At 53.0% G+C, this 25,983-nt stretch overlaps 9 protein-coding genes across 9 annotated transcripts in view; 4 read left to right on the top strand and 5 right to left on the bottom strand.

Moving 5' to 3' along the window:
• Positions 1-2,011, bottom strand: part of CHGG_04226 (uncharacterized protein) — a gene marked incomplete at both ends in the record, with an annotated part of 3,415 nt that extends 1,404 nt beyond the window's left edge. The window contains 2 exons of the mRNA XM_001223439.1: positions 92-1,070; positions 1,133-2,011. Of these exons, the coding sequence (XP_001223440.1) occupies positions 92-1,070; positions 1,133-2,011 (1,858 nt within the window). The remainder of the gene's footprint in view (positions 1-91; positions 1,071-1,132) is intronic.
• A 521-nt stretch (positions 2,012-2,532) lies between these two features.
• CHGG_04225 (uncharacterized protein) lies at positions 2,533-3,386 on the top strand (the record flags this gene model as incomplete). Its single annotated transcript, XM_001223438.1, has 3 exons — positions 2,533-2,613; positions 2,851-2,877; positions 2,985-3,386. The coding sequence occupies 3 exons, from the start codon at positions 2,533-2,535 to the stop codon at positions 3,384-3,386; spliced, it is 510 nt and encodes a 169-aa protein (XP_001223439.1).
• Positions 3,387-5,399: 2,013 nt separating this feature from the next.
• Positions 5,400-6,486, bottom strand: CHGG_04224 (uncharacterized protein; the record flags this gene model as incomplete). Its single annotated transcript, XM_001223437.1, has 4 exons — positions 5,400-5,603; positions 5,669-5,821; positions 5,887-6,306; positions 6,367-6,486. 4 exons carry the CDS (start codon positions 6,484-6,486, stop codon positions 5,400-5,402), a joined length of 897 nt encoding a protein of 298 aa, XP_001223438.1.
• A 3,358-nt stretch (positions 6,487-9,844) lies between these two features.
• CHGG_04223 (uncharacterized protein) lies at positions 9,845-13,233 on the top strand (the record flags this gene model as incomplete). Its single annotated transcript, XM_001223436.1, has 7 exons — positions 9,845-10,132; positions 10,304-10,409; positions 10,465-10,941; positions 11,048-11,638; positions 11,700-11,811; positions 11,876-12,154; positions 12,300-13,233. The coding sequence occupies 7 exons, from the start codon at positions 9,845-9,847 to the stop codon at positions 13,231-13,233; spliced, it is 2,787 nt and encodes a 928-aa protein (XP_001223437.1).
• Positions 13,234-13,456: 223 nt separating this feature from the next.
• Positions 13,457-15,476, bottom strand: CHGG_04222 (uncharacterized protein; the record flags this gene model as incomplete). The annotated part of the gene is made up of 2 exons (XM_001223435.1): positions 13,457-14,957; positions 15,235-15,476. The coding sequence occupies 2 exons, from the start codon at positions 15,474-15,476 to the stop codon at positions 13,457-13,459; spliced, it is 1,743 nt and encodes a 580-aa protein (XP_001223436.1).
• A 1,298-nt stretch (positions 15,477-16,774) lies between these two features.
• On the bottom strand, positions 16,775-18,862 carry CHGG_04221 (uncharacterized protein; the record flags this gene model as incomplete). The annotated part of the gene is made up of 5 exons (XM_001223434.1): positions 16,775-16,870; positions 16,924-17,074; positions 17,139-17,300; positions 17,387-18,290; positions 18,823-18,862. The coding sequence occupies 5 exons, from the start codon at positions 18,860-18,862 to the stop codon at positions 16,775-16,777; spliced, it is 1,353 nt and encodes a 450-aa protein (XP_001223435.1).
• Positions 18,863-19,052: 190 nt separating this feature from the next.
• On the top strand, positions 19,053-21,228 carry CHGG_04220 (uncharacterized protein; the record flags this gene model as incomplete). The annotated part of the gene is made up of 4 exons (XM_001223433.1): positions 19,053-19,393; positions 19,491-19,770; positions 19,950-20,024; positions 20,173-21,228. The coding sequence occupies 4 exons, from the start codon at positions 19,053-19,055 to the stop codon at positions 21,226-21,228; spliced, it is 1,752 nt and encodes a 583-aa protein (XP_001223434.1).
• Positions 21,229-21,570: 342 nt separating this feature from the next.
• On the top strand, positions 21,571-23,214 carry CHGG_04219 (uncharacterized protein; the record flags this gene model as incomplete). The annotated part of the gene is made up of 3 exons (XM_001223432.1): positions 21,571-21,911; positions 22,009-22,257; positions 22,347-23,214. 3 exons carry the CDS (start codon positions 21,571-21,573, stop codon positions 23,212-23,214), a joined length of 1,458 nt encoding a protein of 485 aa, XP_001223433.1.
• A 982-nt stretch (positions 23,215-24,196) lies between these two features.
• CHGG_04218 (uncharacterized protein) overlaps positions 24,197-25,983 on the bottom strand; it is a gene marked incomplete at both ends in the record, with an annotated part of 3,952 nt that continues 2,165 nt past the window's right edge. The window contains 4 exons of the mRNA XM_001223431.1: positions 24,197-24,479; positions 24,694-25,292; positions 25,366-25,684; positions 25,913-25,929. Of these exons, the coding sequence (XP_001223432.1) occupies positions 24,197-24,479; positions 24,694-25,292; positions 25,366-25,684; positions 25,913-25,929 (1,218 nt within the window). The remainder of the gene's footprint in view (positions 24,480-24,693; positions 25,293-25,365; positions 25,685-25,912; positions 25,930-25,983) is intronic.

Genomic DNA, 25,983 nt, shown 5'->3' with positions numbered 1-25,983 from the left:
CAGTCGGATATGATCTGATGCCAAGTGGGGATCAGGCCGTAAGGGGGTGTGGCGGGTGGGGTGAGGGGGGGTGACCGGACCTTCTATCCACGCCCGGGAGGCGTAGTCCGAGTCTCGGCGCGCCCAGTGGCGTCGGATCTTGTCCAGTTCAGGACAAGGTTGAGTGAGGTGCATCTATCCGCCGGCCGAGCCTGGAGCATTTTCTTCTCGATCACTTCCAGTATTTCACCAATAGCCTCCACGCAGTCGTCGCGCTTCTTGAGTGCCGCAAGCCGCTTGCTGACCGTGTCCTTGATCTCTGCGGATTTTCCGTCCGGGTCCGACGCTTTCCAGAAGGTATCAGACTCGAAGCCGTAGTGATCCACGGCCATTCGTTCGTCGGTGAAGGCTTCCACGGCGCTGTGGCCGTGGAAAAACCACACCATGTGCTCCAACAACACGCAGCCGAGGCTGAAGATGTCGGACCGCGGCGAGAGGCGACCTCCGTCTATGTCATACTCGGGGGCTGCGTATGTAGCCGTCTTCGGTACGTTGGGGGACTGCTTGGACTTGCTGGCCTTGCTGTGAAGCCTGCCCAGGCCGAAGTCGGCCAGCACGAGATTGACCCCGACGCCATCGCTGTCGCGGAAGAAGAGGAAGTTGCCGGGCTTGATGTCCCCGTGCCGACCATACCGGTTAGAATCGGTCCTTTGGGACAAGTTGACTTGTCGGTCGTTGTGGAGGCACTGGAGGGCCTTGGCCAGATGGTAGAACTGATCAATCGTCCAGCTAATTTGCCCCTGATCCCGTGGGGAGTATTTCTTATCATGCCGCCTCCAGAACTCCTCCAGGTTCCCGTCGGCCCAGGGAAATAGGAGGTAGTATGTGGGGTGCTTCAAATTCGAGTCGTAGACTTCAAACGAGGCCAGAAGCTGGATGACGTGCTTCTTCGTTTCTGTATCGTTCGGCCCGGGGACGTTGTTGGTCCGGTTCTCGGTAAAGATGAGGGAGCGCACCTCGAGGTCGAACTCTACCCGCGCGGCGTCGCCGTTTTCTTTCAGCTTCTTCAGCGCAAAGAAGCTGTCTTCGCCCTACAAGGATACGATTAGCTTGGCCATTGAGGGAAACAACATTGCCTCGGCGGGTAACGCACTCTAGGGCCTTGGAAGTTCCGGTCCCCAATTTGTATTTTGACCTTGAGGACATCGCCGAAGCCGCCGTGGTGTACGTGTGGTACTGACTCCTCCCAGACCGGTGCCATGGGAAGAGGCCCCCCGTCGAGCATCACGTAATGTCGGTGCCGGCTCTCCGGGGCTTCGTCCCACAGGACGTAAGGCGCAGTGAGGGCTCGGGACCAGCGCACGAAACTCTCTTTCCACTGTCCTCTACCACGTTTCGGGCGGTTAATGAAGGGGTGATTCTGACCATGGAGTCGACATTTAAGCTGATTGTCACCGTCGAAAAATAGTGGGAGGCAGTCGTCATTCATTCCTTCGTCCATATGTGTCTTGATTTCCTCGACTGTCTCAAGGCTTGTTCCGTCGGCCCGGGCACCGATCAGTGTGGCCAACAGCTTGCGGCAAGGCGGCCTAGGGACTCCGGAGCTCGGATCCTTTCCGTAGTAAATATCGCTGGCCACCTGGATTCGCTCATCGGGGTTCATGTTTTGATAACACGCCAGCTGGTTGACAACTTGCACGATCACTTCAGGGGTGAGAATCGCGTCGAAGGATGCGCGAGGGATAAACCAGATCTCGCGACCGGGGCCGAAGACAGCCCGGTCTTCGTACAACTGATCCGCGAGATTGGTTATGTTGATGGAGTCTGTTGTCCCCAGTTTGTCAGTCCTGATGTCTTGCCGGTGGGCGTACCCGGGGCGGCTGCGATGGGCTGCTTCGCCCCGATCCGTAATGATTTCGACCCGTTTCGCATCATCGATCACGAAGCCGTTTACCCCCAGCGGTGTTGTGGTCTGTAGCTGATTGGGGCTCGGTGTTGGTGTTGGTATGCCCAGAGCCATCGTTTCGGCCATGTTCGGCGAATCTGGCAGCGGAGCTGGGAAGCGTCCTTGAACATTTCAAGGTCAAGGTAGAAAACCAAGTAAACGACATATCATGGAGGAAAGGAGCGTCAAAAGGAGGGGGGCTGCTTGATAAAATAAAACGCAACGGCATGCTTTCAGCTTTAGATAAGCGAGGCCGGGCTGCCCATGGTATCAGGCTGGCTGTCGCCTTGAGATATTTACATTTACTTCATTTAGACTCTGGTTCCTGTGCCCTATCCAGCCTACGGCGGGTTTTGCAGAGGCTTGTCACGCATGGCTTGGGGTGATAACCAATGGCGCTGCCGGCGAGTCTCAGCTCTTTCCCCTCACTTGCCGCCGAATCCCAAAACAGAATGTCGGTCGAGCAGAACTGCAAGGATTAGATAGTTCAGGCAGCCTTGAACCTGGCATGTCACCCCTCCAACTTCTCGAAGAACTGTGATAAGGTGACGGTACCTACAAAACCAGGCGTTTTCAGCCTTCAAGCTTCGCTTTTCAGATTTAGTATTATGGGCATGGAGTTCGACCTAAGTCGATACCCAGATAGGCACGAATACCTGCTTAACCTACAACCTACCGAAGGTTACTTGGTAGGTGGGTAGGCAAGCAGGTACTGATGGGCAACGGCCCTCTGAGCCGAAGCCTAAAAGGGGCGGCTGTACGTAACAGCAAGTCACCCACCCAACGTAGCTTAGGGATTTTGGACGGTGATCAAGTATTGCTGTCGATGGTTATGAGTAGCCGATGTAGGTAATAATAACATGTTGACAAGTTACAACTAGGTACCTAAGGATATTACACCTGAACCTTGGACTGTAATAATACAGGTAAGGTGGTCTCAACCGACACTACAGGTAGGTACCTATCCTTAAAGCGCTACCCACAGATTCTCACCGCTTCGATACCCGCCTGTGGGCTGCACCCATCAGGGGGTTATGCGTGTCATCCCACATGCCCACAGCATGGCGCCCTCGCACTAATATATCGCGGGATTCGCGGCGCTTACACCACCTCGTCGCTTTGTGTGACTTTCAGTGGCCAATGGAAAGATTTCACGACTGCGTGCCTTGCCGTCGGCCTCACTCAAGTGGTGGCGCAATCCAATGATGTACGGGATTCACAGTCAGCTGCCGTGTGGTTCGCGGCTTCGCCTCCTGCAGGCTCTGCAGGTGCACCCCCAGAGCCGCCACATTCGGCCCTCACTTCGTGCAAGGCTCTAGCTAGGTCGAATAATATTCGAATACAAAATACCGAAACTCATCGCGCGCTGAGAACAGACCGGGACTCTTCCAGTCAACCCACGAGGCATTACCTGGGCAACGACAGAGTATACATTTTACTGCGTCGTGTTAAGGTGACCTGAGCGATTTGAGTCGCAATAGGCGGCCCAGTTCTGGGTGGGTGGCGTAATTCCAAGACGCCCCCAGCTGTTGGCACTCGGGACAGCAACGCCGCGCCACCGCAGAAAGGGCACTTGAGGTGAACAAACCAGGTCGCTTCGGGGGCCTCAGACAAGGTAACTACCTATCCAATGTCGGCATTTCGAGTAACGGCAGTCAGCCAAGCACCACTGACGGCCACTCAACTGTTTTGAAAAGTGAGGTATGCAATCCAGTTCGTTGCACAACTCGGCGAATGTCCAACAAGCGGTCAACAGCCGTACCGCCGGGGTCTCTTAGCCTCGGGCCAGGTGGGGAGTGGGAGGAGGGGGGCGAGGGCCACGAAGGACGCGCGGGATGGGGCGTTCCCAGTCTTCGTATAACTAGGTAGGGGGGTCAAATCCGGGCTTCTCTCCACCCTCTCCTTTTCTCCCATCCTCAGCCCGTTCAAGTCCCATCATTACATCTGTCTGACACAAAACCGACCGCCACCATGAAAATCTCAACAGCGGCAACGTCGACAGCAGAACCTTACCTCGGTAGCCCCTATCCTTCTCCTATTCCAGGGGTCCAATGGGTGACCCACGACACTGCCATAGTCCCCGCAAGCAGGGTAACATCTGCCGCGTTGAAGCAGTACCTGGAGGTGAATTACACAGACCGATACGTTGTCCAAGTATGTTCTTTCCCAGATCCACCGCACGCCTCCATGACCTCACCCTAACACCGTACGCGCAGGAGCTAACATGGGACCTTCGTTACAGTTAAGGAGAGATCTTTTCAAGATCACCATCGCCCCGGCACGTGGGTGATTAGCGAATCGAGGAAGGCGACACGGCAGAAGCAATAATACCCACATGGAAATAACCAGATGGCGGGGGCTTTTCCTTGTTTTGGGACTCGCCACTCGGCCGGCCATGGGCCACGACCCAGGCCTTACTGAGAACAACTGGCCGCTTTGTTTCGGCCCTCATGGTGGCGGCGGGGGTTCGAAACCAGTTGTGCGGGCGCAAAGACGGGGGCTAGCAATTTGGACACGGAATGGGATTGGGAGACTGGAAGAGTGCCATGTTCAAGGGCGTTGTGCATACGGCGTGGCTTCTTATTCTCACTTATTCCCCCCGTTCAACTCCGCTAGTTCGCCTTATTTACCACTCAACATCTTGGTTCGCAAACAAAATTCCAGTCTCGGCGTGACACAAAATATCGTATACCATCAAGATGAAGATATCAGTACGGATAAAGGCAGTTGATTGGTTCGTCATCCGCCCCCCTTTCCGATGGGCGCTTCAGTAATTGCACTTTTGTGAGTACTTCGGGAGCTCGGGTAGCACATGTGTTGTTGCATCTCATCTCTGCATTGGGCTGTTTCGTCCATGCCAAACCCGTCGCTAACAATAGGCCCTGGAGCTCAGGGAAACAGATGGCTGGGCTGCGGTAGGTGTCACGTTTCCATTCGATCCTGTGCTAGTCCAGTGGAGCTCAAATGCGTGTCTTGGGTGCGTGTCGAGTCTGGTGGTTAGGTCCTTACTCACCTGACGTGTCCGCGTAGATATGGCGGGACTGAGCAACATGCCACTTTTATCTGGGACTACATGGTTTCCCACATGTTGGTTACCAATCCTTCTCGTTTGTGCTATCACCAGACACGTTATCCCAAAGGGCTAAGCTCAGACAGACGAGAAAGAACGTGGCGAGCGTCAGGCAGTGTTTGTCGCTGACGCTCCCGGCGCTTCCGCACGCCTGACGTTAGGAAAACATGAAGACCAACCCGTTCTCGGGTACAGAGCCGACCGCCATTCAAGTGGTACGCCCATGTCCGTTCCTCACACTAAGCCCGGGCAGTGCACACACGTATGGCCTTGCTGGCAGATATCGTGTGATAAATCATTTCGGACACCCCCGTCGTGGTACATTGACAACGCGTCGTCGACCATCGGCCCCCGGATACGGCAGGTCTTTGCAGTGCAAGCAGGTACCTGCTGTATTCACCAAACTCATACGGCATCCGACAGAACCGTATCGAAAGTTCCGCTCCTCTTTCTCTCGCGCTTCTTCTCACGGTTGGTGGTGAAATGCCAGGCCAGAACGGTGATGCATGTTAACACCAGAGCGAGGGTCAGTAAAACCCATATGTATTTGGAAACAATTGGCTCCCCATCGCTAGGGTTCCAGTTGAATAGCGTGGTAGAGAAGACGGACTGTGGACAACTTCGTTAACGATTTGGGCATGATCTGAGGTTGGGGAACTCGGGGATGGACGTACTGCCACACATGATAGGGGGAGGTATATCATAGTGAGGAGGGCAATGGACCTCATCTGGGCGCTCTCTCTCTTGGTTTCCAACGCAATCATGGTGTTGGCTTTGGAGATACGTGTGTTGGTGATGGAGTCCTCCCGGGCAATTTGGTTCCATCCCTGCGGTTTATGAGTTCTGGTTAGCAAAAGCGTTTAGGCTAGCAGGGGCAATTTGGTGCTCTTACAGATTGCATCGCAAGAGACAAGTTCTGCGCCATTTTCTTGCATTCGTCCACCTTGTCGTCATACTCGTCCAGCATCTCACGGATTCTCTGCTTCATTTTTTCCCCCGTTTGTAGCATTCCTGAGATCTTTTTTTGTCGTTTTCCCTTCTCAGCTTTTAGCCTAGCCTTTGACACGGCAGGCTTCAAGTTAGATTGGCGCCATAACCTCTCTAAGCCATCGATCTCAACCAAGACTTTGGCTAGCTGCCGCTTGGCCGCCCGAATGTAATCGATCAGAGTGCGGCTTTGCAGACACACTTCTAGGTAACCCTGCATCTTGGGGTTGGTGGAATCCCAGGATTTGTTCTCGAGTATGTCGGACCCGAGGGTAAACTTGTCGGCCAAGCTTTCCGCCCTGCCGATGAGCCGTTCGCGGTCAAGCTCCATGAATATACCTACTACCAGAAGTGGATGGTCTGTGTGATCCCCGGCCAAACACACCCGCCGCCAAATTTCAGCCATCTGGCTGTCGTTGCAGCCGTACACCACCGAGTACGAGACGCCGGTCGATGGAATGTACGTTGTGGACAAGGCGAGATCGTTGGGTAACGCCGCAGTCATTCTTGCGGTGAAGCCTTTAAAGCGTGTGCAAGATGTGGTTAGAAGAGCTGATGATAAGGATTACTCGTACTCGTATAAAGGTATTTCATCAACTCACATATCTCCAGTGCTCGAGAGTTCTCGGGGGTGTGGCGGACCGAGGAGAAGTGGGCTACATCTCTCAGGATAGTTCGGGTAATATTTCGATGGATGTGAAAGAGCTTAGCAATTCTTTGCCAATTGTCTCTGGAGAAAGGCAAGTCTGAAACTCGAGAGGATTGTTCGTCGAAAACTCTAGCGGCTCTGCCACAGGCTCTACAATAGTGTCAGTACCAGGCGGTGACGTACAACGCAAGATGAGATAAATACATCAGATAAACACCTGGGATGACCTTCCCCAACTTTTTATGCAGCATCTGTAGCATCCGGGAAGCCTATAGTATAAATTTCTTAGCTGGAGTCCCACTAGGCACTCAGATACATTGCAGAGGGAAGGATCAAACAGGATCTTGGGTCATCCATTACCATTCCCGGTCCAAGACTTGCTGCCATGGTCATATCCACTTCCATTTCCGCTTTTTCTTTGAGATCACACCCGGGCCTTGAACAGTAACCATCGGGGGCGCTCAGGAATTCTCGTCCCGGATACTAGGGTAGGGGGTTAACTTGAGCCCGGCGGGAATGTTTGGGCGGATTCAGGACCTTGTCGGCGTCACTTTTCCACATAAACTCCACGAGAGTTTCCGTACTTTGTACTGCATCATAATCAAATGTTGACAGATCATGCGCGGTAAACGCGGGGTTAGGATCAGTCCATTCCATTCCTCCGATATCTGTCCAAGCAAGTCCTGGTTCAAAAGTGCCGCCGATTATGGTGTTCAGGATGAACTTAACGGCTTGACCGGGTGTGATGCAAAGCCATTTACATATCCTGCTAGACACTCAGCCACGCTAAGAAAAACCTAGCGGTGGCAACGGCTTGCCCAAAGTGGTGGCGGGATGGCTGCCGAATGCATATGGGTGCAGGACACCGCCTCATCACGTTTCAGTTGTTGATTGGCCGTCAGGTTCCCTCCTGCAAGCTCGGGCGTGGCATGAGCAGACCCAGCAGGACACACAAAGTGCAACACAGAAGCGAGTATTGATTCGGTTGCCCCGTCTCTCCCGATAATCTCTGCGCCTCTAGTGGTTGCAACAAAACTTCCGCACTATCAGTCTCATAAAGGTCCGAATGTTCATTGGGTGGGCCTTGAGAGAGGTCTTCTCACGGCATATTCTTTTGTAGTAGGTACCCAGACATGATAGGACCCAATCGAGAGAGCATATTCAAATCAGAAGACGGGGGAAAGCAGCCAAATCGGATGTCCACGTGATACTAAAACTTGGCAAGGTGGCTTATTTTTCCGTCGGGCATCTCTTCCGTCCAGTGACACTTCAATGTCAGGCTTCACGCCAGGTCTCTAAGTGACCAAGTTATTCAATTCACCACCCAAGTGTCCGCCACCATGGCTGACTCGCAAGGCTTTTACAGACACATTCTTCGACAGAAGTATGGCCATCAGAGAAAGCTGAAGGAGATTTTGGATTCGAGGTACGGGATGGGCAATTACAGAGTTAGGGTATTGACTCCTCCCCCCCCCTCCCTTTTTTCTTTTCTACTTTTGCTCCCTTCCGTTTTCATACCTATCAGGATTCAGAATGAATAACCTAACCTATGCGAGAAGATCCAAGAAAAGCACTGGCTGCTCCTCCTTCCTGACCAACTGAGCGAGGTACGGGCCAGGCGGAAACGGGTGTTGCGTGAAATTCGTTTTGACTAAGCGATTTTGGCGTTACAGTACGAAATGAACGACATTGAGAACATGATCCGGGTGCACTACAGGGAACGTTAGAAGGATTTGACACCATCATACCGTTGGCGAGACTGGCGACCTCTTTGCAGCGCTTCAGGAGGAGGCCCAACCGCTAAAACTCTCGCGGATCACTATGGTCCCCTCTGAATAGATAGGTATTTTGAAACCTCGCTAGCGGGTTCCTCGGTCTCTTGAAACCGTTGCCGACCGGCCTTAAACCTACCCGTGCCGGCCCTTGTATCCGTCAAAATCACTTCCGTAGTCGAGCTGGCCTGGGACCTAAGTCGATCACCCGCAAGGTGACCGTTGTTTTGTAACGGGCACAGTGTATGAACAGCCAATCCAATACCTACATGTACATGGAATGTGCGAGATACAGGACAAGTGACTCCCATAAACTACGCCGATTCAGATACTGTCATCAGTCATATCAAGGTATTCTCAAATTTCTTCAAGCTCCGTCCGTTTTAGATCATGTGAGCTCGGTACCTATCTTACAGAACCCTCCTCGTCACGCAGTTTCCAGGACATCCTTGGGAGCGGCTGCAAGGGCTCATACTTCGATACCATTCACAGTTTTACATATCACTAAAGGCATTAGGTTTGATCCTTTTACCTGGGGAGGTACCTCTCCCTCGGGGTTGGACTCTGCTACTACCTAAGGTACCTATTTACCTTACCTAGAGGTAGGTACCTTACGTATCTCCAGTCGGTAACTAGGTGGGTTACTTCAGAGACAAAGGCTCCGCACAAGAAAGATGTTGAGTTAACCAACTCATGGTACGGGCCAATTGTGGAAAAGGGCCTCGCAACAGCACGTTGAGGAACTGAAGCCCAAGTAGAAAGTCAAGGTTGCTCCGGATCAAAAGGAGGCTAGTGCGGATTGAGCAGACTCAGGTCGCCATTGAGGGAGAGGTACCGTGCGTTTTAGGGAAACACATAAGCCACGGTCGGGGGCCATGACCCGGTATTGCAAGAGCAGGAATTTGATATTCCATGCCATGTGTGTGCATGTATGCACGTACCGAGGTGGGACTAAAAGTGGTGATGTGTCATGGTGGGTGTGGTGGGCTGACTTAAGGTGGGGAGATGGCCTCGAGAGGGCTTAAAAATGCTGTGAAACTGGCCTCGCGTTGATGGATGACTGATGGCGTCGGGTTGAAAGTGTTATGACTGGAGGCAGTGCACGCCATTGCCTGGTGACTTGGCTCGTGAATCTCCAATCAAGTGGGCACAGCCTGAAGCACCTGCATGAATGCATTTCCCTACCTGCAGGCTGAGTGCCTTGGTATGTACCTAGGTACCTAATCTCCAGTTGGTTGCCTCTTTGCCGTAAATACGGTGCACCAGCAGACTACTCCTCTGCCGAGCCTTGCCATCTTCAATATCAATATTTAATGTTTTCAAGAGTCTGGCACGGTTGTTACAGAAATTGCTGAGCAATTTAGCTCCCTAGCCTAGATGTACATACCTAGCTACTGCACATTACTTGTGCGTCAAGCAACCCAGACTGAGCAGGCGCCACAATGGACGTGGACAAGTTACTTGGTCTTGCAGAAACCTTCGAGACATGGGACTGCTTAAAGTTCCGGGACAAGGAATTCTTCGAATCAAGCAGTTACGATGCTGTGCAGCAGGATTTGAACGTCATACAGTTACAACGACAGACAACCCGGACCATGATGAACATGAAGAGGATACATTCCTTCCTGACTGGCATGGCACATCTCGAGAAGGTCCTGGTTGCCATCAGATTCGAGCATTCCTCAAAGGTCATGGCCTATGTTTGGGGTCCGGTCCGATTTATCCTCAAGGTATGTACCAGCCTGCCCAGCGGTCCCCCTACCACACTTATCATTGAAGGCCAACATTGTTGACGGGTTTGAATGAAGACCACAAATCTCAACGATAGAGCATTTGACAGCGTACTCGAAGTCTACGAGCGGCTAGGAAATAAAATACCGCCACTTTACGACTATCTACAGCTTTTTACCGCACTGCCAGAGAGCGAAGGATGTCTGGTGTACGTTTACCGCGATGTTCTTACGTTCCATCGGCTGGCCTACAAGCTCTTCTCCCTCCCCTCCAACTGTGAGATTAAGCCCAGAGTAGTAACGGGAATGAAAAACACTAATCCCTTCTCTAGTGTGGCAGAAACTGTACAAACCCGCCTGGAAAGCATTGGACCATACGTTCGAGCACCTGGCAGCCTCACTGGAAAGACATTTGCGCTTCATCCAGACGCATGGATTATCTCTCCAAGACCCTCAACCGAACTTGGACCAACCTGTCGGATTGGTACGCGTGGAGTCTGGACTGAACATGACTCAAGACTGGGATGATGTCAAGATGGAATTCTACCGCTATCGCAATGATATCAACCGAAGTCAAGACGAATTTGAGGAAAAGGAGAAAGCAAGGAAAGAAGAAGAAAAACGAAACGTCATGGCATGGATCTCGGCCTCCAGAAACACGCTATTGCTTCATAGGAAGTTCCGGGATGCGAGAATATGTCCCGACACTGGCCGTTGGCTCTTCCGGAGGTATGGTGAGATCACTGACTGGATGAAGGAAGACCAACCGCCAGAGTCGATGCTCTGGCTCCACGGTAGCAAGGGATTTGGTAATGATCTCCCCCCGCCCCAAAGGAAATGGCCGAGCTAATAAGGGTACAGGCAAGACCATGTTAGCATCGCTCCTCATAGATGAGCTGAACGAGCTGTGCACAGAAAGAAAGAAGTACGCGATCCCACGCGAGAGCAAGACGTACTACTTCTACTGTCAGGAAGAAGATCTCGAAAATCGCACCTACCTTGATATACTCAAGGGCATTCTCCATCAGATGGTCGATGCCAACGAAGACCTCTTGCCCTTCTGCGCCGAAAAGGCTGCGTCAAGCGGAAGCGCCAACCTGGCAAGCCCCGAAATTGCTCAAACACTCATCGAGGCCTTCTTTGAGTACAACTCCAGGCAGTACATCATTATCGATGGACTTGACGAGTGCGAAACGCTGGAAGAAATACGCAAAACTGCAAACTTCTTCATGCGGCAGGTTACAAGGTGCGACAACGAGATCAAACACGGCCGTCTGAGGGTTCTATTCATGAGCCAGCCGGTACCGGAGCTATCCGAGGACAAAGCCATGCCGGAAGATATCGCCTACGTGGAGCTCAAGTCGACCGACAACGCAGACGACATCAGGGCTTATGTAAAGAAGAGGATCCCAGACTTCTCCGAGAAACGCGCCACAAGCAGTGGGTTTAACCTTTCTGACGGCGACAAGGGGCAAATTGAGAGCATTATCTGCCGTCGGAGCGAAGGTCTGTCGCCACAAGTACAATAATTGCAATCATTGACGGAGACTGACTGAGAGGACTGCAGACATGTTTCTCTATGCCCACCTGGCCATCGAGTATCTTCTACAGCAGCCAACAAAAGAGATGCTTCTAGAGAAGATCAAAGAGGAAATGCTACCCAAGAAACTCGCACAGATGTATGTCTAGCATTGGTTGCTGTCCATGATGAAGAGACTGAAATATACTAACAACTACTCTCAGATATGAGAAGCTTCTCGGCGCAGTCAAGACTGAGTTATTGCAACTGGCACATGGCGAGACCCATTGGCAGATGGCTAAGCTCCTTCTGGGCTGGCTGGTCTGCGCAAAGCGGCCCCTGAAATGGTACGAAATGCAGTCTATCCTGTCTTATGATCCGGCTCAACAAAAGGTGGACTTCGACAACAAGATGCTTCGGCAAAATGCCAAGAAGTACCTCGGGTCATTGGTGCACGTCCTGGATGGCGGTCATATCCGGATCATTCATTCCACAGCACGGCGGTAAGCAATGGGTGTTCTTGAACTCCAGGTCTGTGTTCCAAAGGCTAATAACCACCAGCTATATCGTCCAGAACGAGCATATCAATGAGCAGGCAGTTCAGTGTGAGCTCACCGTGCTTTGTCTCAAATATCTGTGTCTTCTAAGCTCGTCAAACGGCTATGACGAAGACGAACGTCGAGGCAAGGCCAAGCTGGGTTGGTTCTCTTTCCAAGATTATGCTTGTTCTCAATGGCATAGCCATGTTGCCACGGTTATTACGGCGTGTCACGGGCTCTTTTCCGATGGGCATCATGGCCAGAAGTACGAGGAGATGCTGGGCTCTGCGTTGCATGATTTCATCGCAACGCATCGCGGAGAGCTCACTACAGAGCCCCACGACGACTTTGAACAGATATCTTCCGAACTCGCCAGGTTCTCGGAGCTCTCATTCCACGGAAATCTCCTGTTGTTGTGGAACCATATCTATAGCCATCAAAAAGGCCCATACGATGCCCGCAACACCGTTGGCATCGCTCAGCTCGACAAAGCCCTCTTTGAAAACCGATCCACGCTAGAACAGCACTTCAGACCCAGCTCACAAGCCTGGCTTGAGGACACCATCGAAGACTACTACGGCCCCAATCTCTTCAAGTGCAAGCTCGTGCTCTGTAAGTTCTTCTACCAAGGCTACGACAGGCTGAAAGATCGCAAGACGCACGACAGCCGCCACGCCAGGCCGTTCCTGTGTCCGGTGAACTGTAGCCTTGCTCCGATCGGTTTCGTCACCAACAAAGATAAGGAAAGGCACGTGCGGACATATCACCCCGACCTGGGTGAAGGCCCATCCGTCTTCGAGGCTCTGCGTCCCAAGACTGGGTCGTCGCAGTTCGCCTGCAACATGTGCGGCAAGAAGTTCACGCGGAAGATTACTCTGAAGGGCCACGAGAGGAGCCATTTTGGGGAGCGCCCGTATAAGTGCTCGATTTGCGACAAGCCATTTACGAGGTTGAATGACTGTCAAAGGCATGAGAAGATTCACTCGCGGGAGAAGACCTACTCGCGGAGAAGGGAGAAGACTTACTCGCGGAGAAGGGCGTAATGCGATTTGTATTTGTCCAGCCTGCGTGAGAGCTCAGTACATTCCGGTTATTGTTGATTTTTGGCTATATCAAGGACAATTCGATTGCATGACTCGATCACCAAGGCAAGAACAAAAGGAACTAAAAGGGGCTACAAGATGTGCAAGAAGAACGGTTCGAATATGCGAGTACTATGGATCTCATATCGCTGTCAATGGGAAAGCGTGTATGCCAACATCTACCCTATCCACTGAGCTTTGGCTCCAACGTAACACCCCGTCGCTTCGCATCAGTCCACAGTGTCATATCCATAAAGATGGCCAACCCGACTCTCCGGTAAACCCTTGTACCCACATCCACTACAAGCAAACCGATACCTCTCTCGACGCCATTTTCTTCGTTAACGGTACCTAAAAGCAGATACTCCGCCGCTCTTTGTTGAAACCCCTTTTGTTGGAGTTCAGCACTTGGATCCACCAGGTCTGGCCGCTCCAAGATGGTATGAATCTTCTCATAATTTACCTCGTCCTCCTCCAGCATTCGGCAATCCAGCTCTGCAGTTGATACCGTCAGCAACTTGACTTTGGCATCTTCAGTCGAGAGGGTCCCCTCGTAGCGGATCACGCCGTCGAGAGACGCCCATGACCAGCTGGGCGCCCGCCCGAGGCACCGCTTCCGCTCTCTGTCAACCTGTGGTTTGTACCACGTCAGGAGTTGTATGAACCATTTCCTCCAGAGCCCGTAGACGTTCGTGTCGCGCCAGAGTACCTCGAGCTCGTTCGTGATCCCTTGGATTGCCGGAAGTCGATCGTCTGGGACTGTCAGTGTGCGTTCCGTGTACTGTTGGACAATGGTTTTCCAGAGGTAGAGCTTGTCCGAGTCAAGATTCCCAAACGCAGGCTCCGCGTCATCGTCAAAGACCGTCCACGGTAGAGCCTCCAAGGGTTGTAGATATTCGAGTCCTGTGCCGGTAACGCCCCGGAGATCCACTTCTTTACATTGCCAGAGAAGCTCGTAGTCGGAAAATATGAGCATTCTTGATGACAGCATGAATTCCTGCAGCGTCCAGCCTCTCTTGTCTAGAGGGTGCTCGGGCTCGTATGCTTCCGCCGAAAGATACACAGTATCTCTCTGCCCATTGGACATAAGAACGGGGAGCTCGTAGTTTGGTCGGTAAGGTCTGATGCTCTTGGAAAGAAACCCATCCATGGCGCTCTCAGAACAAGACGCCGCAATGGTTATGGCAGCATTCTTGTAAATGGACGCCATCTGGGAAATTTCCCTGCCTTTGTCGATCTTGCAATCTTGGATGATGCACAGCGCATCAACCCAAAGATAGCGAAAACCGATCTTGCGAGTGACGAAGATAGCGTCCTGTATGGACTGCTGGAGACTCTCGAGCTTGATTTCACTCACAAAATCCTCAAGATTATCTCTCCGCAGTAGAAGCGGCTGGACTGGCGCCGTGGGCTTGGGTTGCTTCCCCCAGCAGTAGCTCAGAGCGAGATATGGTGCGTTTGTTTCCGTGTCGTTAACCTTGAGCTGAATTGTTGGATGAGGGTCCCCAGGCTTGCCGACGTCGAGAACGCGAGTCGGAAGCACAGTGTCTCGCGAGTACCAGCATTGTTTGTGAGGCTTCTCGGGACTCATACACTCTTTTATGAGGGATTGTGCTGCCGCAAACACGTTGCTACTTCGCACATCTCTGCGGAGAGGCCTTCGGCGGACAATATCTCCAATAGGGCTACTTGGGTCTCGTTAGGCGCTATTATCGTCACCTCGTACGATGGATGATAATTAAAGAAAATGCTTGCCTTTCTTGGCAAATGGATAGATGGTGATGATGCATGTCTCGGGATCAGATTCGAGGATGCCTTTGAGCGCATAGATGCCAGGCAGCTGAATGCTAGAAGTGTTGCTTGTTGACTTTGTACTTCGGAAATTCCGAAATATGAGGCGATCGTCACTCGCCCCAACTCCTATCGTGTTCTTCGTGGACAATGAGCGAGATAAACTTGCACAATCCGCAGCCTTCATTTCCGGAAGCTGTGCACTCGGCGCGGGTCCAGTGGCGGAAGCCGCTCGGTGAGTTGAGATGTTCCAAGCCCTGGTGGGAGAACATGAGTGTACATGATGTGCACAGCAGGGGACCAGGCGTGCTCTCCTGAATCCTCTTGCGCTGCGACAGGCCAGGTCGGTCCCCATCATGGGACATAGGCCGCTGCCGTTTCTGTCTGCCGGGGATCGGAGTTTTCTCGTCCATGACCTCGGATTGTCGAATCTACCTAGAAAGGTAGAAGGGACCGCATCGTCACTCCCAAGGCTGCGAGTAGGGAATTGTGAACTCGGTACCTACATGCAATCAACAGCGGCATAACACAGCATGTCTCATTGGTTTAACAGCGACGATGGGATGCCTCCCATATCTTGGTGGCATCCACTCAGCAGTCGGCACCCAAGGGCCAAGTGGTCCATTCGCCTGTGTGGTTCCACTAATTCCGGTGTGGTAGGAGGCCACCTGAGTTCTACCCGGTGGTTCGGAGGCTCAACTTTCACAGCATTTTTACACAGCCCCGAGGCCGTCCTGTCCCCACACCCTAGTGCGGGGGCTTACATGGGGTCTTGCGCTCGCTGTTGGAAATCCAACAGCCAGAGTAGCAATACTTCTGAACAGGGCGCGCAACGTAGTGCAAGCAAGGTCACTGATACGAGGCTTCAATTCGTTATGCAATTGTCTGACAGTCTGATTGATGTGACTGGAAGAAAAGGAGAGCCTCTGTGCCCTCAGAAACGCTGCATTGGGCCCAGTTTGGTGGGCCCAATAAGCCCCTGTCGTTGACCCGCAATAGCGTATCTTCAGCCACCCGTTTTGTGCAACACTCGCATCCGTGGCTTGCACAGCATTTTCAAACTCTCTCGAGGCCATCCTGCCCCACGCGGGGGCCTTCTGTGTTGCTGGCAGCCGTAGTATCCAGTTGCTTGCACAGCATTTTCAAACTCCCTCGAGGCCATACTGTCCCTTATGCTGTGCTGGCAACATTGGAGTCATCCACAGGCGCAGTTGAGCCACAAGTGAACAAATTTGCTCATGCCCAGCATTTTCAAACTCTCTCGAGGCTATCCCTGTCTCTAAGCTCTACCGGTCTCCATGTCTGCAATGCCAATGACAGGTCGGCAAGGACGGGAAGCTCAGAGATAGGTAGACAACGGGCGGAAGGCGAGAGGTGATTAGTCCGCAAGACTGCCCTTGTCATTGTATGCATTGATACGTGCTGCCAGTGTCAGACGTTGCCTACATGTATCCAATACGGCAAGGAAGTTAGAAGCGCCCAGGGAGTTGGTGCTATGCTCCTTGGAGGCAGCGAGAAGACCAACTTCCGGACGGGCCAGAAATTACCTGGGTAGCCATTTGACATTTTGACAGAGTGTGAGACATGCTGCAACATGTAAACAGCTGGGAGCTTGTTGGTCTGTTTTGGAAATAAAAACTACATCTCTTCCTCAAACTAACGATGGGAACTAAAGAAGGTTCAAATACCTATGTAAGTACCTACCTACCTACTAGGACACTCTCTCTTCATCATCAATCACATCCGGCGCCTCTTCAAATCCTAAAGCCGCGACCTGCATCTTCCACCGCTGCTGGGACCTCATTTCCTATATACTGTCAATACGAACCGTGAGCTTGCAAGAGTCACGGGAGAACAAACCTCTTCCACGGTGTCCCGGATCACGTAACGTGTCACGTATACCTCGTTCTCCTGCCCCAACCGGACGGCGCGCGCAATGGCCTGGCTCTCTACGCCAGGATTCCACTGCAGCTCGATGATGAAGACACGGTTAGCGCAGGTCAGGTTCAGTCTGCGAGCTTGTCAATATCACGTATGCTGGAGTCTTTAGGGAACTACCAAGGCATCCAGCGTACCCGAATCCACCCGTTCCAGTCGTCATGACCAGCACTCGCTTCTCATCGCTTTCGGAAAACTGGTCGAGCTTGGCCTGTCGTTGCGGGACGGGACACCCGCCGTCGATGCGGAGGTAAGGAATGTTGGCTCGGTCTAGGTGCTTGGAAAGCAGGTGCAACGTTCTAGTCCAGCAGGAGAATATAATACTATTCCCGTTAGACACACATGTTGCGCTCTCCGGTGGGAAACGGGGGGGTATGGGGGATACCTCTTTGTCGTCATCAGGTCTTTCTTAACATCCTCGACCAACGCCAGCATTTTCGTCGAGTGGCCCCCGGCGCTAAAATAGTGGTCATCATCATTATCCTCAACCGCCTCCCCGGCCGACCAGTCCGGCATGGCCACGTCCTCAGTGGCGACACCACCACCCCCAGCCCGCGCCTGTGTACGCCATCGCACACATACCGGACACTGCTGCGTCGGCCCCCCAGCGCCCGGCACGCTCGACTCCTCGATGCACTCGGCGCAGAGAACATGAGCGCACTGCGCGCCAAAGCCGTTGCCCAGCCAGCTGGACCCCAGAATTGGCATGGGCAGCTGGCAGACAGAGCAGGTGATCTCGCCGGTCTGGCCCAGCGCGGAGACGACCACCTCGCGTTCGTCCAGCGGGCTGCGGCTGTGCCACGAGAAGGGCTTCTGGAACGTGCCGTGGTTGCACAACAGGCGCATCTGCAAGTTCGCCTGGAACAGCCCAAACTTGGAGCTCTTCTCGGCTCCCCCCGCGCGCTGGCGGATGGTACGCGCGAGGGTCTTTTTGGTGTTTTCGTACTGCTCGCGCTCGGCGGGGGAGAATTCGAGGGTGCGCATGCGCTGGCGGAGCCCCGGCAGCTGGACGGCGTCCTTGGTGCGGCGGAGGCAGAGCGCCTCGAGGAGCATCACCAGGCGGTTCTTGACGGCGGTCGAGTTCTCGAGGCTCTGCTCGAAGGGGATCTCGATCCACTTGCGGAAGACGGACGCTCGCGTGAAGGGCTCGGCGCGGATGAAGGCGAAGAGCGCGCCGATGTCGGCGAGTTTGTTTTGGATGGGCGTGCCGGTCAGGCACCATCGTGAGTTGGCGTGGAGGTCGTCGCAGGCGCGGTAGAAGGCGGTGGCGGAGCGGCGGATGATGTGCGCTGAAGGTCATGCTGTCAGGTGTGTTCTGGGGAAGTGAGAAGGGCGGTTGGGGCTTGCCTTCGTCGAGGACGACTCGGTACCAGCCGATTCGGTGGAGGAGGGAGGGTTTTGACTTGATTAGAAACTCGGCAATGAGTGTGTTGTATGTTGTTACAACGATGTCTGAGTCTAAGATTGTGTCGAGATCCTTCGGTCGGCCGGGGCCGTGATATTTGACTACTTCAAGCCCTTCTTTCAAGTGCCTATGTATTTGGTTAGTGATGATACTACTGCAAAATCCAAAACCACCACAGATACTTTTTTATTTCGTTCATCCAGTTATCGATGAGAACTAGTCAAGTCAGTCCCAGGTCTCCCTTCTGAAGAAAAAGGAGGGCCGCGTACGGGCAGAAGCAGCGCTGCTCAAAGATCAGATTGTAGATCAGATCTATCAATCCAGAGCAGTCCAGTCGATTCAGATCGGCCATTTCTTCAGATCAGTCGGATCAGATGAGCACCTTACAAATCTGATAATCTGATTGTTATCTATACCATACTTTTGGCCCTTGGTCAAGGCACCGAATCCCTTCATTTTGAGTGTTAATTATAGAGAGGTGGATGAATGTGTCGGGTATTACTTTTTCCGGGCCAGAACAAGCCCTGTCTAGCGCTAAATTGCGGATTCCGCGCGTCGCTCTGTCCACTGTTTGTACGCGCGCGCGTGTGTGTGACGACCACTGAGGCTGATCCGATTCGCCAGTTAAAGTTAACCCAACCTCGCAATGTCGACTGCTGCACAGAGCAGCTACGCAGCCTCTACTGCAGACAATGCCAACAACGTTGCAGCAGTCTTCCTCCCCCGCCCTCGATCTCGACTGCGCACCATCGCGAAGCAGTACGACGAAGCTGCGCAGCAAACCGTCACACATACCGACGAGCCATACAAGATCGTTTGGGGGAGCCGAACTTTCGTCATTAGCGGTGTTCTAAACAAGAAGAAGAGCCGTGGCCGTCGTTCCTGGATTACTCGTGAGGGTTGGTTCCTAACGGAGCTGACGACAACAGGAAAGGTCAAGCAGGATGTCTGGTGCTGTCGACGCTGCGATGCCTACGGCAAGCCCCAGTTTTTCAGCGCTCAATCAACCTCGGCCTCGCAGGGACACCTTCTAAGGCTAGCATAGCCCTTGCCGTTGTTCTAATCACGTTGCTAACGGTTACAGGTCCCACAACATCGCCGAGGACAGCCCCAGCCGGCCAGACAACGAGATGACCGTCCTTGACATCCAGCGAGAGGCTAGCAACCGATCGACCCCTTCCAGCATTCCACAAGCGAAGATCAGTCGGGCCCGGGAGCTTCTAGTAGGCTATATTGTCGACGGCGACTTGCCCTTTACTGCTCTGGAGAGCGTCTACATCAAGGAGCTCTTAAAGCAGCTAGACCCTGGATTCGCCCAAGAGCTCCCTCACAGTAGATCGACAATTGGAAGGGATATCAAGGAGGTTTTTGAGTTTGAAGATAGATGGCGGTCAAGGCTGACCTGACGAAAGCCCTCAGTCAGATTCATATTAGCTTCGACCTTTGGACCTCTCCAAACAACCTAGCCATGATTTCAGTCTTTGGGCACTTCATCAATCAGAAGAAAATGCCCCAGAGCAGGTTGCTAGCCTTCCGTCGGCAGCTAGGGAAGCATTCTGGGAATTACATCGCGCTCACGATCCAGGATATTCTCAAGGCTTGGGGAATTGGGAAGCAGGTGGGTGTCTGCGTCGCCGACAATGCAGGGAACAACGACACATGCCTCAAGGCCCTCATATCGATCCCTCGATCCCACCATAACCGACCGAGATATCAAGGCGCGTCGAATGCGATGCTTCGGTCATGTCCTCAATCTTGTTGTTCAGGCTTTCCTTTTTGGCCAGGATGCTACCTGCTTCGAGAGGGATGCTTATACCCTTTCCCTTTGGAGTGACGACGAGGCTGAACTAGCACATTGGAGAGCAAAGGGACCTGTTGGAAAGCTTCACAATATCGTCAAGTTCATCAGGGCGTCGCCGCAACGATCCGAGGCATTCCGACAGCATGCTAAGGAAGCCCAGACCTCTGACGACTATCTGTTGTCAGAGGAGCCGACCTGGGACCTTGGCCTCAAGCAGGACAACAGCACGCGCTGGAACTCAACTTACCTGATGATCGAGAGGGCTGTCAGGAAGAGGAATGATATCAACAGCTTTATCTTGGAGCTTGATCTTGAATCTGATGGTGACAAGCGGATCCCTGATGCTGACAAACTAACCACCGACGACTGGAAGGCCCTGATCGAGATCAAGACGATCTTAGAACCACTCTACAAACTGACGATAAAGACCCAGGGATGGGGGCAGTCTGGAACAAGTGGTCGACTTTCAGATGTTCTAATGGGGATGGAATATGTATTGGGACATCTTGAAGGTTACAAGACTCTATACGACAAGGATTCCGGTCTTGAAGCTGCTCGAGCAGCTGAAGCTTCGGCGGATCTAGCGCGTAATCAACCAACCAGTCTATCGCAGCTTCGATCGACGCGGCGGCTGCGCTTCAACGAAGGGGCCCTGCCTTCTCATGCCCGCGACGAGTACGTCACGATGCCCGACAGCGACGGTCTGCTTAGACTCCAAGCTAGAGAGCGGGCCAGCATTCGGGCCAGTATCAACAATGCCTGGAAGAAACTTGACGAGTACTACACGAAGCTTGCGGATTCCCCTTTGTTCACTGCAGCTATCATTCTGAATCCAAATCTCGGCCTTCGGTGGCTGCGGCGTCGGTGGAGGGATCCCGAACAACATGAGTGGCTCGTTGCTGCGAAAGATGGTCTCAAGGAATACTTTGACCGCTGGTATTGCAGCTCTGATGATCCCCAGCCTCAGGGTCGATCTGTCTGTCGAGATTTAGGCCAGCGCTGCTCAAAGATCAGATTGTAGATCAGATCTATCAATCCAGAGCAGTCCAGTCGATTCAGATCGGCCATTTCTTCAGATCAGTCGGATCAGATGAGCACCTTACAAAATCTGATAATCTGATTGTTATCTATACCATACTTTTGGCCCTTGGTCAAGGCACCGAATCCCTTCATTTTGAGTGTTAATTATAGAGAGGTGGATGAATGTGTCGGGTATTACTTTTTCCGGGCCAGAACAAGCCCTGTCTAGCGCTAAATTGCGGATTCCGCGCGTCGCTCTGTCCACTGTTTGTACGCGCGCGCGTGTGTGTGACGACCACTGAGGCTGATCCGATTCGCCAGTTAAAGTTAACCCAACCTCGCAATGTCGACTGCTGCACAGAGCAGCTACGCAGCCTCTACTGCAGACAATGCCAACAACGTTGCAGCAGTCTTCCTCCCCCGCCCTCGATCTCGACTGCGCACCATCGCGAAGCAGTACGACGAAGCTGCGCAGCAAACCGTCACACATACCGACGAGCCATACAAGATCGTTTGGGGGAGCCGAACTTTCGTCATTAGCGGTGTTCTAAACAAGAAGAAGAGCCGTGGCCGTCGTTCCTGGATTACTCGTGAGGGTTGGTTCCTAACGGAGCTGACGACAACAGGAAAGGTCAAGCAGGATGTCTGGTGCTGTCGACGCTGCGATGCCTACGGCAAGCCCCAGTTTTTCAGCGCTCAATCAACCTCGGCCTCGCAGGGACACCTTCTAAGGCTAGCATAGCCCTTGCCGTTGTTCTAATCACGTTGCTAACGGTTACAGGTCCCACAACATCGCCGAGGACAGCCCCAGCCGGCCAGACAACGAGATGACCGTCCTTGACATCCAGCGAGAGGCTAGCAACCGATCGACCCCTTCCAGCATTCCACAAGCGAAGATCAGTCGGGCCCGGGAGCTTCTAGTAGGCTATATTGTCGACGGCGACTTGCCCTTTACTGCTCTTGAGAGCGTCTACATCAAGGAGCTCTTAAAGCAGCTAGACCCTGGATTCGCCCAAGAGCTCCCTCCACAGTAGATCGACAATTGGAAGGGATATCAAGGAGGTTTTTGAGTCGAAGATGATGGCGGTCAAGGCTGACCTGACGAAAGCCCTCAGTCAGATTCATATTAGCTTCGACCTTTGGACCTCTCCAAACAACCCTAGCCATGATTTCAGTCTTTGGGCACTTCATCAATCAGAAGAAAATGCCCCAGAGCAGGTTGCTAGCCTTCCGTCGGCAGCTAGGGAAGCATTCTGGGAATTACATCGCGCTCACGATCCAGGATATTCTCAAGGCTTGGGGAATTGGGAAGCAGGTGGGTGTCTGCGTCGCCGACAATGCAGGGAACAACGACACATGCCTCAAGGCCCTATATCGATCCCTCGATCCCACCATAACCGACCGAGATATCAAGGCGCGTCGAATGCGATGCTTCGGTCATGTCCTCAATCTTGTTGTTCAGGCTTTCCTTTTTGGCCAGGATGCTACCTGCTTCGAGAGGGATGCTTATACCCTTTCCCTTTGGAGTGACGACGAGGCTGAACTAGCACATTGGAGAGCAAAGGGACCTGTTGGAAAGCTTCACAATATCGTCAAGTTCATCAGGGCGTCGCCGCAACGATCCGAGGCATTCCGACAGCATGCTAAGGAAGCCCAGACCTCTGACGACTATCTGTTGTCAGAGGAGCCGACCTGGGACCTTGGCCTCAAGCAGGACAACAGCACGCGCTGGAACTCAACTTACCTGATGATCGAGAGGGCTGTCAGGAAGAGGGATGATATCAACAGCTTTATCTTGGAGCTTGATCTTGAATCTGATGGTGACAAGCGGATCCCTGATGCTGACAAACTAACCACCGACGACTGGAAGGCCCTGATCGAGATCAAGACGATCTTAGAACCACTCTACAAACTGACGATAAAGACCCAGGGATGGGGGCAGTCTGGGAACAAGTGGTCGACTTTCAGATGTTCTAATGGGGGATGAATATGTATTGGGACATCTTGAAGGTTACAAGACTCTATACGACAAGGATTCCGGTCTTGAAGCTGCTCGAGCAGCTGAAGCTTCGGCGGATCTAGCGCGTAATCAACCAACCAGTCTATCGCAGCTTCGATCGACGCGGCGGCTGCGCTTCAACGAAGGGGCCCTGCCTTCTCATGCCCGCGACGAGTACGTCACGATGCCCGACAGCGACGGTCTGCTTAGACTCCAAGCTAGAGAGCGGGCCAGCATTCGGGCCAGTATCAACAATGCCTGGAAGAAACTTGACGAGTACTACACGAAGCTTGCGGATTCCCCTTTGTTCACTGCAGCTATCATTCTGAATCCAAATCTCGGCCTTCGGTGGCTGCGGCGTCGGTGGAGGGATCCCGAACAACATGAGTGGCTCGTTGCTGCGAAAGATGGTCTCAAGGAATACTTTGACCGCTGGTATTGCAGCTCTGATGATCCCCCAGCCTCAGGGTCGATCTGTCTGTCGAGATTTAGGCCGGGAGGACGCTGCTCAAAGATCCCTTTGTAGATCAGATCGAGTCAGTTCCGATGCAGATCCAGTCGATTACGAGATCGACCGGTACTACAACATGAAGGTCGGATGCAGATGTAGCTCCGTTTCAAATGCTGATAATCAGTAATAAGGCTCAGTTCCCAAAGCTGTCTCAGATGGCCCTTGACATTCTCGCTATTCCAGCCATGGCAGCTGACTGCGAGAGGTCCTTCAGCATTGCTAGGCTTACTCTGAGCTCCCAGAGGCATGCAATGAAGTGGGAGACTATCGAGATGCTTCAGATGCTGAAGAACTGGCTTAGGAACGGCGATATCGTCATCGGAGGAGTCATGAAGGGCAGCAGGCCGGATTGGGGATCGATTAAGGGGCAGCAGGGTTACGAATAGCTGCATTTGTATGTCAGTTCAGTCCAGTTCAATCCAGTCCAGTCCAGTCCAAGGGTCGAGGGAATCAATCCGATCAGATCAGGAGGGTCTGTCTGATCTGACTGATCTGAGAGCAGCGCTGGGCAGAAGGGACGACCACAAGCGTAGAGCGCGAGTGTCTAAGCGCCTCCTTGCCTTCGGCACCGTCTGTCTGCTGCTGAGCCCACTCGTTTTTACCGTCGTCAAGGGTGTTCGCGATTAGGGCAAGGATAGACAGCGACTTCCCCATGCCCATCTCATCAGCCAGAATGCCACCGCCTCTCTCGTCTGGCTGAGTGTCTTGCTTAGCCCTAGCCTTTGTGATTCTGTGGCGGTACCTGATGTCGTCACGTTAGCTATGAGCATTGGATTGGATTCACGAGCGGCGCACTCTTTCGTCCCATCTTCCAAAATGACCTCCTCCCAAAGCCTGTACCCGTCATTGATATGGCCGGATTCTCTCTCCAGCATGAAGCCTAGCGCTTCTTGTTGGTGTCTAGCGGCGGCAGATCAGCAATCAACAGACTTCAATTACAACAAAGAAGGGCCTACTTGAGTAGCTTCCGGGTGATCCTATTTCCACCCTCCACCACGTCGAGATGCCGAGTGTTGTCCAGAGACTTGTACACCTCCTCGACCATCTTTCGCATCCGCTCCTCCCGGTGCTTCTTTTTAACGAGCCCATCCTTGACAATTTGACTCACAGGCTGAACTGCCTGCATTTGAATGCCATGGACCTTGAGAGGCAGAAAGTGTGGGTTATCGTATGCAACTTCACGCCTGGCATGGCCCGACTTTTGTAGCCACAGCTTGCCGCGTGAAAGCGCGTTACCCACCTCATCCGCGGCCCGCCGCGGCCCGTACACGTTGATGTCAACCTTCACTATGGCCTCAGCGGGCTTAGCCAGCTTCAAGTTAGATGTGAGCGTGATAGGCTCGAACTCGACATATGGCTTGGCCAGCAGCGGTGCCAGTGTCTTACCTACACCGGAGCGCAGGTAACCAAATTCCTTGCCGTCATTGTGGAAGCACAGGATGATGTGGTCTTGCTGCTCGCAGAGCTCGAAGCGCCTGTAGCCGGCCTCGCTTTCGCCGAGATTGGCATCCGTGGTTCGCATCTCGCCTACTAGCTTAACATCGACGTCGTGCAGCTAGCGCGGGTGAATCGCATCCCAAGTTAGAGAGGTCGGAGAGCACGGCTAAAGTGAAGTGGCGGTCACTCACCATTCCGTAGCATATGGTCTCTTCGTCGTCTGTCGAAATGGCAGACTGGCCTGTCGATTGAATGGAGTTCGGAACAACGGACGGCGAGTACGAGATCTCCTGATATGAAATGGGGGTCGATTGGGGCGGATAGAGGTCTGGCAAGGCCATATTATCTCCCCATTCTGTAAGCGCACTGGCCAAGTTATAGTCTGTCTCATCGAGGTTTATCAGCGACATTTGACTACCGACATTCGGGTCAAGCAAGATGCCGCTGAACAGATCTGGGGTAGGGCCCGCTGGTTGCATATCGGGAAAGTCGCTCGGCCGTTTAGCAGGGCTCGTAAAGAGGGCTCACTGCTGTGTTCTCGACCCGCGCATCTCGGGGCCTTCGAGGGTGGGCTATGTGAGTGTTTCGAGGCCGTACTTCGTCCGTTGGGGTTATCACAGAGGAAGTCGACTGGGCAAAGACGTTTTGGGCCTGGGGTCCTTTTCTTCCAGTCACATCAACACGAATGTCTGACAATTTCATCACGAATTGAACACCTTTATCAGTGACCATGCTTACAGACCGTTCCGCCCGATCTTCAGAATTATCGCTTTAGAGTGATGGGGAACTTAGAACGAGACAGACTCGGC

This window comes from Chaetomium globosum, genomic scaffold, assembly GCF_000143365.1.
Source record: "Chaetomium globosum CBS 148.51 scaffold_4 genomic scaffold, whole genome shotgun sequence".
NCBI lineage: Eukaryota > Fungi > Ascomycota > Sordariomycetes > Sordariales > Chaetomiaceae > Chaetomium > Chaetomium globosum.
This window is presented reverse-complemented; position numbering and strand designations above follow the sequence as displayed.